At 40.3% G+C, this 14,936-nt stretch overlaps 1 protein-coding gene across 1 annotated transcript in view; it reads left to right on the top strand.

Annotated features, from left to right (window-relative positions):
- The window catches only part of LOC111236932 (limbic system-associated membrane protein-like), a gene marked incomplete at its 3' end in the record, with an annotated part of 158,817 nt that overhangs the window by 119,940 nt on the left and 23,941 nt on the right, over positions 1-14,936 (top strand). Inside the window, exon 3 of the mRNA XM_022765854.1 lies at positions 806-893. Coding sequence (XP_022621575.1) covers positions 806-893 — 88 coding nt within the window. The remainder of the gene's footprint in view (positions 1-805; positions 894-14,936) is intronic.

The following is a 14,936-nucleotide window of genomic DNA, read 5'->3' as shown; positions in this document are numbered from 1 at the left end:
TAACCAGCCATCCCCAGCCCATCTTGTCACTTTCCGAGAGCAACTCACTGTAGCCTCTAATCTTCCCTGAAGACACTGCGCCACTCAGAGGGTGTGTTATAACCTCTTGTATTATAAATTCAGCGATGGGTGAAGCTCTTGTCAAGTGACAGTCACCACCGCATGCTCCCAGAAAGCAACCACATTCAACGGCAGAGAAAACAAATAGCCACTTTAAAGTTAAAGTACAATCAATCAGGAAAATGGAAATCGATTTCATCCCTGTGACAGTGAAAACAAACCACTACATACCTCAAGGATCCAGCTTTATCAATGGAAATAGACAGGACAATGGGCAACTATTAAATACGTATAAGTAATTTTACTCATGCTCTGCTGGATGATCATTTATGGCAGTACTACGCTGAAGTGTTCACCCAAACTCTGAAAGAAAAGAATGGAAAACTAAAGAACAGAATGTTGGATAAGCCAAGCCGCAGTTTTGTTTAGATGTTAATAAAGTAACCATGTTGTGTCTCATCTGTGATGTCACTTAACCAAAACCATCCATTCACAATCACGTCACCATGTTAATGTTGTTGTTTAATTTGCAGGTTTGATTTTTGCTTGTTGCAAATATTTATTTTGGTTACTTTTTGAAAAATTATAATAATTTAATGAATTGAATACAAAGGGAAATATGAAGATGAAACATTATATCTGTAAAAAGGTAATAGAATAGCAAGAAGATAAAATACACTGTTCTGCCAGTTATATTGTCATGATAATATAAATTTGCAACATTATTCTGTTTCATTGTGTGCAGGTGGATGTGTATGATGAGGGGTCATATACCTGCTCCATACAGACTAAGCAGCAGCCCAAGACCTCGCAGGTCTACCTCATTGTACAAGGTAAGCTGTACCTACATAAACACCAGCAGTGAAGGGAAACATATTATTCACCACTTACCCATGCCAGCTGGAAGGATATGAACTTGGAAATTGGGTGAATTAACCACATTATATGCTAAGCAGAAGCTCGCTGCCACTTGTCAGCCATAAATTTCCGTTATTACATGTTTTTTTCTCTCTCTCTTTTTTTTTAAATCACATTTTAGACATCTCAAGAGTGAAAGACATCATTGTACAACAGCACACAAGCAGCAGATACCGGTGTCACCACTCTCTTTTATTAAACGTGTAAATGTGTCCCTCTGAGGAGGCAAGCAAAGAAAATGCCGTATATGAATATGTATTGTCAGAAAAAATGAGCTATATGTCACAAACGCCCCCCTACAGCTACAGAATTTCTTGTTCAAGTTCAAATGAATCTTAAGTGCACTTGAAAAGCCTTCAGCAGCAGTTTTCCATTTCAAAGAATAGGAAGTTATTGCTCCTGAATGGAGAAAACAGAAAAGTTGAGAGTGAGAGATAATCACAAGGAAAGCGAGAGAGGAAAGTTGCTGCAGGATTTGATCCAAGCCCTGGAGGGGGGGAAATTTTGTTTTGCTCAAGAGCATCGTCAGATTGCTGTACCTGAGAGGGCTGACAATGAGGTTGACGCATAAAGATGCACAGGCATGTTCGGTTTTCAGCCATTGTTCCTGTAACTGCATGTTTCTCTCTGTAGGTGCAGAGAAGTGAAATCTGCTGACAGTCAAACCAGACTCCTAATTTAACAGCTAGTTTCTAAAGTAGTGTTTTAAGAATCAAGCACTTATCTTACCACGAAATGTCTCACCATAATTATGCGGACAACACACACATTTACATAATGGTATTACCAAGAAGCTACATCATGGTGCATTGAATTGAATGTCCCAAGTTAAACAAATATAGAACAGAAATAATTGTTTTTGGTGCCAGGGAAGAAGAATTAAAAGCGAGTGTTCACCGTGAATTTGTAACATTAAAGACTGCAAACCAAGACAGAAATGGACAAAGATTCAATTTTTATTATCCACAAACAGGTAAAAACAAAATCTGCAAACCTGCAAACACCTTAAAATAGAACAAGAATTAAAGGAGTTGTGTCTCAGCAAAACTTAGAAAAAGTGTGCTTATCTCTTGTAGGCTCGATATTAGCAAAAGTTGATGAAATTCAACACACTGTTCCTAGTTTTCACTTCGACTTCTCAGATGTTTACTCTGGTTTCCTGATTGTCTAAATATTGATTTTAAAATACTTCTGCTGGGCTACAGAGCAGTGAATGGTTTAGGGCTAAAATACATTTCTGTTCTGCTGCTGCTCTCTTATGAACCCTCCAGACCTCTGAGGTCATCCAGGACAGGCCTGCTTATTATCCCCAGAGTCAAAACCAAACACGAAGAAGCAATATTCAAGCAAGCATTTAAGCAATATATATATATTTTTTTAATGAATCGCATATCTGGAACAAACTCCTGGAAAACTTGAAAACAGCCCTCAATTCTTTTAAATCAAGGCATAATAATACAAATGTTATGCCAGTTTGCCTCTTCTCGAGTTATTCATTCTCAGCTCAATTTTATGTTCTGTTTTATTGCATTCTTTTTAAAATCCTGTTTATATGCGTCACTTATATTCTTTTATCATGTCTGCTTTTCCTTTTTATATCTTATATAAAACAATTTGAATTGCCCTTCCAGATGCACTATACAGATAAATATGCATTACCTTTCTTGAGAACTACATTTAACAATGGATTACCAACCTTGCAAAGTGAGACACTGCCCAGGGGCCAAAAAGCCTCAGGTTTACTCCACAACATTTGGGTATACATAATTTGATTGACAAATTTGTCAGAGCTTTGCACCAATGAAGTACAGTATGAACTATGACACGTCCTCTATCCTCCATCTTGTAGCCCAGTGTTGTAAAGGGCCCCTCTAAGAACTCAAAACCTATTTTATTTTCTTTGTTTTAGTTTATCTGGAGCTCATTAGTAGTATTGTGTCGAGTTTCCTCCCTTTCTTCTGTGTGTCAAGTAACTAACACACTAAAAATATACAAAGGTATTATCCCAACATAGGAGAACTCTAAGGCTACATTGTGTCATTTTTCTGCACCCTAGTCTTTCCTGTCTCTTACCAATCTAAAATGCCCAAGAAATAACCTTGGCAAAAGCAACCTCATTAACATCCAAAGTTTGATCTACTCATTTCCCAGCGACAGACTTTTGACTGTCAGAATGCATGGCTAATTTAGTTCTTCAAACCTCTGAAATGTTTCTGAATTGTTAGCAGCCTCTCTGGACCATGAAGGCATAACAGAAATAAAAACATTGAGCTGTGCATCAAGGCCAGAAATTGCTCTTAACCTGTCAAAAACAGGCTGGCTGACAGACCTGAGTGCTGAAAATGGAATCTCCTATAGTGTCTTTGTTTGTTTGCATGTGTGTGTGTGTGTGTGTGCGTGTGTGTGTGTGTGTGTGTGTGTGTGTGCTGCTTCCAGCAATGACTGCATCAACTGTCATCTGCCCGTTATCCAGAGAAAACACACTGATGTACGACAGAGTGCTGTATTGGTACAGTGACAAATCTTGCGTTGCGGCTCAATACATTTCACAATACTTGATAGCTTCATCAGTCATGTTTTTTTTTTTATTCTAACTGCGCTTTCCATTTTAAAACCTCCTGACTCTATGATGTGAAATCGGACCCCAGATAAATACTACAGGCTGTCAGTGGAGGAACTGCACTACAATGTAATTTCACCGCACACAATAGCCTCCAAGAGAACTTGTCACACAGCTATGAACTGAAGATATCATCCATTAATAGCATTTTTAAAGGTCAATATATGAATTGATGCTCCTCTTCTGAGAGCCATGGCAGCATATTGCCTCTCCTTCTCAGAATCCATTGTGTCTGATTATTTAGCGCTTGATCATTGGAATGTCCTGCGTCAACTTCCAGAGTTTCTGTCGTTGGCCTCATTTGTCATGGCTAATGCGACAGTTATAGCCAAACATTGATTCTGTTGCTTTCTTTCCCTGCTATTTTGTCCTCTGCTCTACCTCTCAAAGTCCCATTCCATTTTTTCCTGCCATTGTTATGCTCATCTGTTGTATTTCCCCACCACATGGGTGTAATCTTCTTTTTGAGGTTCAGTTCAGCATCTTTCATCTAAATTGCGATGCAGTGCCAAAGGCGTAGGTTGCCGGCAATTACTGTGAATGTGTTACAGTAAACAAACAGTGTGACAATTTTATTTACTTTTAAACTGGTCAAATATTGAACACAGATGTGAGGAATGTGGGAAAAACTGATTAAATAACAAGAGTACATAAATAAACCATGCTTCATGAAAAATCCAACACTTATCCAACTTCAACTTCTGCTTTCATTGAGTTTCATCCACTCATTTTCTACTCTGCATGAAGGTTCAAGTCTTTCACTGAGGGAAGATAAGAATGTGTCTTTGTGTGTGGCTCCACTATACCATCACAACCTAAACCAACCCCTGCAAAACCCAATCAGCTCTGTGGGATAATAATTTACCCAGCCTTCATCTTTTAATGGGTATGAAAATGTTCTAAGCATCAAACATTGCCCCTGGTTACAGACCCAAGAGTGGGTTCACATAACCAAAGCTGACAATTTTCTGCTAGCAGGGACAGGGACGTAATTGGAAAACAAATGATCAGACAAAGTAAATTTGCGGTGGATGAAAAACCGGCGGACTTGCAGGGCTCAGACAAGTGGTACCAAGCAGCAGGGTCACTGCACATGACAAGAATCCCAATATAATGGCTGCCTTTCCGCCCCAATCCAATTTGATTTTTATGAAACATGGGCATATAAGTTTAGCCGATGGGCAAACCCACGCCAGTGTTGTGACAATTTTAAGGTTTGACTTTGATGTGCGCCAAGTTTATTAGCTAGTCAAGAGATGTTTGTGTGTGTGGGAATGTAAGAATGAGTGTGTATGTGCATGCACGAGTACCTGCATACATCTATATCAGTGAGTGGGCTATGGTTTTTCTTTTTTTAATGTTGCTTTAAGTATAACTTGACGCGCCAGATGGTTTGCTGTACAGAACCATCTGGAAAGGCTTTGTTGGAAACTGTTTGGAAAAGGACAGACACTTTATAAAAATTCTTGGCAGGTGATTGGATGAACCATAACAACAACAAGCTGCAGGCTGAGGAGCTTTGAAAGCTGGTTAGCATGTCGGCAGACAATTCTTGCCATCTTTGTAAGGAAAATTTGCGCTTCTCTGTAGCTGCCATAATTGCTTCCTCAGGATGCCTATTGGACCAAACCACTGTTCAGCCACAAGTGAATAGCTTGGAGCCTGGTAAGATGGATCCTCGCTTGTGAGAGATCCAGCTGTCTCGCAGGGTTACTCTAAGTAGGATCAGAAAATCATGAAAAAATTATTTTGCTCACTTTTGAATTGTTTTAATCTTTAAATATCTCCATTTCACTTCCCATAGACTATGAAGAGGTATTATAGATTAATACACTTAAACCAAATATCAACCCATTCAAATTATAAATGAGCTCCATTGATGAGGTTTTTGGAGTTTGCTTAAAATTCAAGTTAAATATTCCACCTCTTGATCAACAAGGAAAAAGTATACCCTGTAGAAGCTGTGCCTGACAGCAGTCCCAATGAGAGGGAACAGTCTGTGCTTTCATGCTGATAGCCATGGTGTTAAATCCTGTGTGTAGCCTATATAAACTGCTTGCCTGTCATTAGTGATACTGCTCCACTCCTCAAGGACACATGGCAGGAGTATATGTCTCCGAATGTAATAGAAAAATATTTGACATATTAAAAAGTTTAATATATAAGCTTTATATAAGCTTCTTGAAGTTCATTTGCATAAGACTAATGTTACTTCCATCCAGCGATCTGTAATAGTTGTGCTTCAAATTTTACTTTTTTTCCTCCATTTTTCAACATTATTTTGTCAGGAAAGTCACTTAAAAAACACGCTCTCACTTACACGCATCGCCTAGCAATTGCTCAATTTTGCACATAACACTGAGCAATCCAGCAATACTACATGTGGTATAACCAACACTATTAAACAGCAAACATCATTACAGTGAACAGCGTTCAGTGAGCCAAGATGAGTTGGTAGCAAAAGAGCTACAAAAAGCGGGACACAGCGCAGGACAAACAGCTAATGAAACAATATCAATCATGTAAAAATAGACATGTATGACAGGATCACTGTACATAATAGCAAACTATTGCATAATCATGTAAGAATTTCTTATCATCTTTGCAATCAGTTGGTGTAATATAGATGCATCAACAAAATATGACAATGTAAAATCAGATCTGCCATGTCTGTGATACGTGAATAATATACTGTATTTTGGTGAAGACAAAGATCCTCTGATAAAAATAATCCCTGGTAAATCAAACTCTATATGCAATTTATTTTTCTTGTTCTGGAGGCTGGGTGATTTCTGTCTTCATTTATTGCGAAGAAATGGAGAGTTCGAATAGAGACAGGAGCTAATTTGAAAACAGATTTCTAGCTGTCAGAACATCATCAGATTTCGTCTTTGTTCTGTACGCCTCATAGCAAAGTATGAGGTATACTGTAGGCCTACATTGTTATAAAAAATGGATATAAATGTCACTCTAGGGATGGTAATGTCAGTCTGTTGTTCAGTTGGTGAAGCAGTCAGTCCACCATTATGGACTAGACAGAAATATCTCAACAACTATTTAATGGCATGAATTTATGTGCAGATATTCACCACTTCACTTTGGTGAACTCTTCACTTTTTCTGTATGTATACGTACGTAGCAGTAGCAAAACTTACAAATAGCTCCTGCATGAAATGTCTCAACTGCTACTAAATGGACTGCCGTTTGGCTCATATAAGCCTGTTCACCACAGGATGAATTTTGATTACTGTGGTTGAATCCTTCACTTTTTCCTGAGGCTCCATCAGTCAGAATTTTCACTTGTTTCACTTGAAATATCTCAGTATCTACTGGATGGACATGCACAACATTTTTAGACATCCATGCTTTCCAGATTCTTGATTGTATTACTGATGATTCTTTGAATTTTCTTCTAGCACCACCATGAGGTTGACATTTGTAGAACATTGTCATAGTAAGTTCACATGTTGTTATTTGTATGTAGCTTCAAGCATCGCTTTACCCAGTACAGCCTTGCAGAGTCACTAACATGGCTGTAGACTTTTAGCCTTGTTTAAATCCACCTACCAGACTATTTTGTAAAATTTAGGTCGGAGTGCCTTTTATTAAATTTAATGAGGAGGTGCACTGTAATATGAGATATGTTGGGGAGGGCTTTGTTTAAAAAAAAAACATGAAACATGAGCCTGAATATAGCCTCAATCCCCACCCCAATAATTTTTGTATATTAATTTATACAACCACATCCACAGCAGCAGTGTTTCAGCAAATTCAGCAAATCTCAATATGCTATGCAAATGTGTTTCATAAAATGCAAAGGCTGGGGAGTGATTCATTTATCTCATGAGGTTCTTTTATAATACTCGTCCCACAGGAGTGGAACTTTTAGTTCATTTAGCCCTTACTATAACTGACAGTCTGCCTGCAGACTGCTGACTCCAGTCAGAAATATAACAGCTTGTTGAACTCTGATGTCCACGAGTGTATCCAACATTCAGTGCTCATTTGATGTGATGATTGAACCAGTTAAGAAAATAATAGTAACCACAGCCAGTGACTCAATCAGCTTTCATTGTGTAGTGCCTCAAATCACTCGACCTCATCATGAGCCACAAATAAACCCAAAGTCATTCTGTTGAATCATGCATCCCAGGCTGAATGAGCAATAGCAGCTGGATGGATTTTGACATGCATTGTCCTGTTGCTAGTGATTGTAGAAGGGATGCTCATGTCTCCATGTGCATGCATGCATATTTCTCTGTAAGTTTACTAATCTGTGCAACCAAATATACAAGAGTGTGTGCTGGTTGTTCACCAGGTTCCATGAGTTCCTTGAAGCCTCTCAGTAGAATTGATCTCATGATGGCCTCCCATTGTAATAGGCTGCTTTCTCTGTTTCTTTTTTTTTTTTTAACCTACTTCCTTTTCACTCCAGTGATGACAGTGCTTCATCAGCAAATTCAAATCAGCATTGATCTGGTGCTGTCACTTTTGAATTAAAGTCAGCACTTTAATATGCATTGATCTTTATGAAATGATTTAAGTAGCATTTTTAATACAAAAAAATGCAATTCATCTGATCTCAACCTGTCAAACAAAAATCTCTTGTTAAACTTTCTCCTAACATAGTGGACCACAGATAAAAAAATAAAAAAAATCATATTCACCGGACTGTATATTCTTGCAAACTTTTCAGTACAACATCATAAGTCTTGGGTTTATGACCAGAACCAGTCTGGCTCTGCAATCTGAATTAGCTCTTAAATCTACGAGTTATCACCCAAACCTTCCCTGCGAGCAGCTTTCCCTCCAAGACAGATGGCATTATCCATTCATAAATGTCGCGGAAACAGAGTGACTATAAAGTAGCAGACGAAGTGAATGCTCCCGTTGCCAGCTGTTCCCTGATTGCTGTGACCCCATTTCAATATGTTGTGTCCATTGAGAAGTGATACATCTTAATGTACTGCAGACACATGCTGTGGAGCATGGAGAACTGACAGAATTAATGTAACGACAGGATGTCGTGTGTGTCGTTTTTTTGGTCACGGCACAAAATGAGACAAATACAATCACAGCCTGGTACAGTGTTACACTTATGTTTACTTCTTCTGTAAACAAAGAATTCATAGAAAACCAAATTTTTCCAATTTAAAAGACATTCCCCTCCAGCATGTTGATAGTTTTAACCTTTTATTTTGTATCTGGAAAGTGCTCTTTTCCTTGTTTTTAACAGGATGAGCTCTAACCTTAATATTGACTCTAACTCAGCCACAAGATACAACCTTTATCCTTGCTTGGCATCACTGAATTTCAAATGAAAAGATAGCAACCATTAAATGCCTCCTCTTCCACACTTGGCCACCTTTTCTTCCTTTCATTTCTTCCATCCTTGTATCACAATGCTGTGGTATTTAAGGTGCTAATCCGTAGAATTCTCTAAAGGCAGCCGTGTCACTCTAAAGAGCACCCTAGAATGAGGGGACAGGTGTGCGTACACGCACATACAGTGTGTGTGTGTGTGTGCGTGCGTGTTTGTACGTATCTTCTACTCCACACTCTGTGCGAGGAGGAGGACTGACCTTTTAACAATTATCATGGGACAATCAGAACCTTTCAATTGTGCCTGTGAAGCCAGCTATCCACTATCCTCTCCATCTCAACTCCTCCTTCCTCCTTTCTTCTCCCCCTGCACACCTCTCACACTTGTACTTTGTGGACCACCCCTTATCTGCTATTGCTGAGGTGTTATGTTACCTCCTCTCACACCGCCCGTGGGCGTGTATGGACAAGAGTGGAGATAGAAAGGCTGAAATAGGCAGACGAATTGAGAGAGATGCGGAGAGTAAATTTGGATTAGGTATGGCTATCATTGATTTAAGATAACAGCAGTTTCTCTGGCTCTACTGCTACAGCGCCACAATCACACCCACATACACATTATTGTTTGTGTTGCAGCCTGCCATGGAGTTCAGACTACATTCTTTTTTTCTGGATGATCCCTAATTACCTGTTTGAAACCTGCGTGTTAACAGAGATCAATTAAGCTCCCACTCTCCAAAGGAAAAAAAGTAAACATGTAAACAGAATGTCTCCATGCAGCCGCTGTCAGCAGCCTCTCACTGAAGGAAGAGCTATTGCTTGTCAAGGACTTTACAGCAGCCAAGGAGTGCATGGAGCATGGCACATGAAGCCTTGAACACTATTTAGTTTATTTGGTTCTAGTGTTTCTTGCATACTATACACCATATCTGATGCCACCTGAGCTGTACTTTGAAATATATCAACACCAGTGATGTGAAGACAATGATGTGTCCTAATGAAGGGTATTTATCTACATCTGGCAGGCATCTAGATGAAAACATTATAAATATTTTGAATCATGATTTAGCCAGATTGTGCAGTTTGCAGGCTGCTATGGCAATGTAGTAGTAGTAGTAGCTAGAGGGCTGGGTCATACACATTCAAGAATTTTTATTTCTTTATTTGATGAAATTCAAACAGTAATTTGATCACATTGGTGCCTTGACTCTTTCACTATGTATTGGTTAATCTTTACACCATTAGTTTAGGTGACTTGGTCTCTTTGGGGCAGTAGAACGACCTATTAACCGAACACTGTGATATTATTTCATAAGTTGTTCAGGGCTAATATGTTAACATACAGTAGCCTAAAATAATACTTGCCACTGAATCAAAACAGCTGTTGGTCTTAAAACAAAAACAACGAAGCTTCAACTTTAATACTCTGTTTGAGGTGAGAAGGATTATAGAGTCGGGTGATAATTCTCTGTAGGTTTGCCACCAAGAACAACCCCTCTCACATTACACATAGTCATTTGATCCATTGTTAATATAAAAATATTGATTAGTGCAGCTTTAAATGCATTTCTACACAGTTGATTTATCCATCTCTGAAAACACTCACGGTGCTTTTCTGTTTAGCCTGTAAACATTCAGGATATTAAGAGGAAATCGAAGTCCAAGGTTCGAGCACTTGAAAAGCCCTCAGTAAACCCCACAGAGGCTCTGGCTTGTGTGAAGACCAGCATTAAGCCTCACCATGCCTCATTGTGTCTGCCACGAGCATTATGGCATATATACCAGCAACAAGACACACATCCGTATACACCAGCCCTCCAGGGACGAGATTACATGTGGCCGTCACATTACCCATTATTCCATGTAGCTACCCAGTCGGATGAAAGAGAGCAATAAGAGACGGAGAGAGAGAAAGAGAGAGTGGGAGAAAGCAGCCACACACATTTTCCATTGCCTTTGAACCTTCATAATGAAACTGACTCCTTGAAGTTTTAATGAAAGCAACAATTTACCATTCCCTTTTTCTCCGTGGGCTGCTGAGCTTATGTTGCTTAGACTGAATCTATAAAAAATAAAAAAAAATAAAAAAATAAAAAGAACTGCAGCCCTCCTTTAATCTTCTTTATGCTGGCTGTGAGAGGTGCTCTCATGCATTTAAATGGGGCCATCCCATGAGCACACATGACAGCAGGGGCATTGGCAGGAGCTGCAGGTGAGCCATCGGGGCCATATTTCACCGCTAACCAGGCGAGCCAGTGGCCATCGGTTCCGGCCAGCGTCTCCCCCGGTCTTATCTCTGATATAGAGGACTGCTATTTCTTTCTCCATCACCTCCGCTCCCCTCACGCATACCCATTACTTGCATAGAACCCGCCAGTACCCTTTCGCTCCATCTTTTTCCATCGTCTATGTGACCTGGGCCTGTCAGATAGATGGACAGCCCTTTGGCACGCTGCTTCTCGTGCTTGTGAATGCCTCTGGAAGTGAGATTGAGTGGTACAGTTAAACCTGACCTCACCTGCCTTCTCAGAGGGGAAAGGATGAGGTTAGGTGTGTGTAGAGGTTGTGTCAGTGTGTCACAAAATGTAGCACTGCATGTATGGCCCTGTGTGGGTAAATATATGGGCTTGTGACTGCTTTTTAATAATGTCACCCTTACGCGTAGCAACTGCGTGCTTATTAACATTTTACCCTGCTGTGGCTCAATAGAATGCTGTCACCTTTTCTTAAATGTCTGTGCCCTACATTACTCAGGGTAACCTGCTGTGTGTGTGTTGTGTGTATGTGTGCATTTTTTTTTTTGGTGTGAACTCTCTGCCACTCAGCCCCGCTGGTGTTCAGGTCAATCCTACTGCTAGGCCTTGATCCCACTTTTATCACCATGGGCTGGATAAGAGCAGAGGCAAACACTGCAGGTGCTTTTCAGAGACATGACAACAATACTGAAAAGAGCATGCAGAATATCAGCAGAAATTACTCATTTTGAGCTGGTGAGACCATTACATGACTGCAGTTGTCCGTTAATGACGTCCACATATTAGGATCGATTCAGGCCCATGAAGGGTAGGAAACAGCATGACCAAGAACTGTCTTTGTTTTGTGTGCCCATACAGTGTGTCAGTAGCACAAGCCCACACTTCAGACACACGCTGAGAGATATCTGATTTCAGAGGCTTCCTGATGGCTCCGTTGTACCAGGCTCAGCACTGCACAGACCCATGTGGATTCTAACTACTTCCCTACCTTTCTTCCACTTCTCTCTACTACCAGCAATTAGAAAAAGAAGTTCAATTCTTCTTATAATAGGAGCATGATCCATGCATTCTCCTTTTAGCCATGCCAGCAGCCTAGCTTGAGGGATGGCGATGTTGGTTTGTTGGTTCCATTGGTCAGTCCACAACTTTGATCTGGACTCAAATATCTCAAAAACTAGCAGATGGACTGACTGAAATTTTGTGCAGACATTCATGATCCCAACACGACAAATCCTACCAACATTGGTGCTGACATATGTCTTAACATGGAGGGGGCGCTTCAATTCAACAAGCTAGAACTGACATATCACTTTGTGATTTGTGGTTTCGACTGATATGTCTCCAAAACTACTGGATGGACCACCTTGATGTTTGTGTCCCCCTCAGGCACAAAGTTCTGATTCCTCAGCTTTTCATCTAGCGCCATCGTCACTCATATGTCTACTAATTTGGTTCATGATCAAAAAGATGAATAATTAATGACATTCCCATTAGCCTTGGCTGTATTGGTTTTAGTGCTAATTAGCAAATGATAGCATGCTAACACACAGCATGCTATCATTTGCTAATTAGCACACTAAGATGTAGAACGTGGCAAATACTACCTGCTAAAGCTGTTAGGATTATTAATGACCATTTTGTTCAACGCACCACTGCACCTAAGTGCATCCCATAGACTGCATACAGCACAGTATAAAGCTGCTCTCAAAGACTCAGTTTTGTTTGATGTTCAGTCTGAACTGATAAAGATATGCAGCAGAGGAGTTTAGACCCGTTGTTCATGTCATATTTCAAAGAGATTCAAAATTCATTGGCTGACATCTGTCATGTGCTTTTCTTGCAAGCTTACATATTTGTGCACATGCAGTTTTTATTCTAGTGATCGCACTTGGCTGCTCCTTCCGCCAGTTCTCACTGCCTCACCAGATGTCTGGCATGTTATTTAGTTTGACCATATGGTGAGCTAGCCAGCACTGATGCACTGCTTCACATACCAAGTCTTCTGTGTGGCAGGAGAGTGCTAAAGACTTCTTGCCATGAGTCTTTTTGGATGTATTTTTTTGATGGAGGGCTGCTTTTAAAATATGCTGGGGTAGTATTTGGTACGAAGGCGAACTGCAACTTCAGAAAAAACATGCAAATAGACAAAAAACAAAAGGGGACACAAAAAATGGATGAACCTGGCTGGGAGGCACTTGCATGGATATAATATAATGCATGTTCTATAATGCATGCATGCACACTTACTGTTCAATGCTTTTAACTTCAAAAGTCACAAAGCATTGAGCAAGTGAATCCCAGCCGAGTTCGTCACTTTCATGTGTCTCCTGGAAGCCCTTACTCTGTGCTACTTGCAGCGCGTTTGTGTATTTGGTTGTGTTGTGAGTATTTGCAGCACAGGTGTTGTCAAATTGATGAAGACATTTTCTGAATTTTTTTGTCTTTTGTCTATTTGCATGTGTTTTCTTAAGTTGCAGTCGGTTTAGCTCTCAGGCCCACCTTAATTTGGTTTAACATTTTGTGGGAAGGGGTGTGAAGCCGGTGTTTTATATTAAATATGCAAAAGTATGACATCAGACTAGATTTAAGGTTACTTTACATAAAGTGATGTAAACAGTTTTTTTTTTAAAACTGCTTTGTTTAAAACTATATTACCCTCAGTTTTAAAGTTTTTCTTCAGAAGCACACACATGCACTGCAATCAAAATGGAGGCCCTCGGAGAAACTAAAAATACATCTCACTAATGAGAAAAAAATTGCTTATCACTTATGAAGGGAAAAATATTTATGACTCTTCATTACAATATGGTGCTCTCTAATGCATAGGCGTTTTACAGCCACAGTAGCTGAGTGTTGTCAAGTATGTTCCTCTTCCCAGCACTTTGATGGCGCAGCTATGGATTTGATAGGAAATATTTTTCCCTTGGAGGGTCTTTGAGAGCTGGCACTGGTCGGCTTCTGCAGTGGCCACTGTGGTAAATAACATATGGGCTTGTTATCTCTCCTCAGAGCTAGAAAACACTCTCTCAACAACAGCCACTTGCTCATTAGACTGCAGCTCAAGGCAAAGCACAGAAACAGAAGCTGGGAAAGAAAGAATGAGAGGAGAGGAGACAGAAAGAGTGACAGTGATGAGGCAAGAGTCGAGGAGACAGAATGGCAGCTGACAAAGAGAAGACAGGAAATGCAAGGCAGGATGGGAGAAGGGAGAAAGAGCCTCAGAGAGTCGGAGGTTGTTCATATGTACTATATGTACACAAAACGAATATCTGCATAAAGAGAAAGTTGAAAGGCAGCGAAAGTGACACCCACAGAGAAACAGGAGAGAAAGCTTGATGGTGAACACACCCGTTCCATCAGCCAAACAGCAGCAGCAGCTGTGAGCCGAGCCCAGTCAGAGGCTCTGTTTGTGTGTGTGTGTGTGTGTGTGTGTGTGTGTGTGTGTGTGTGCGTGCGTGCGTGCGTGTGTTTGTGTGTGTGTGTGTGTGTGTGTGTATGAAGCACTGTGGGGTGGTCTCCAGCTGAGTGTGTCAGGTGCTCTCCACTCTACCAGCTGTTCACAGCTCTTCACACAGTGAGAACCAACAAGCTGGTTGAGAGTGTACAGATCTGGAACCCCATCAACACGAACACAACAGCAGCACTTTGGTTTTCACATTTCCAAGCCAACAACACACTCTGCCAGTTGTGGAAACTCTGTCTTTGCCATAGTTTTTCCCAATTTTTGTCATCCAATATAAGTCCTACAACAGAACCCACAA

Source organism: Seriola dumerili, unplaced genomic scaffold (assembly GCF_002260705.1).
Source record: "Seriola dumerili isolate Sdu_G_001 unplaced genomic scaffold, Sdu_1.0 BDQW01000767.1, whole genome shotgun sequence".
Lineage (NCBI taxonomy): Eukaryota > Metazoa > Chordata > Actinopteri > Carangiformes > Carangidae > Seriola > Seriola dumerili.
This window is presented reverse-complemented; position numbering and strand designations above follow the sequence as displayed.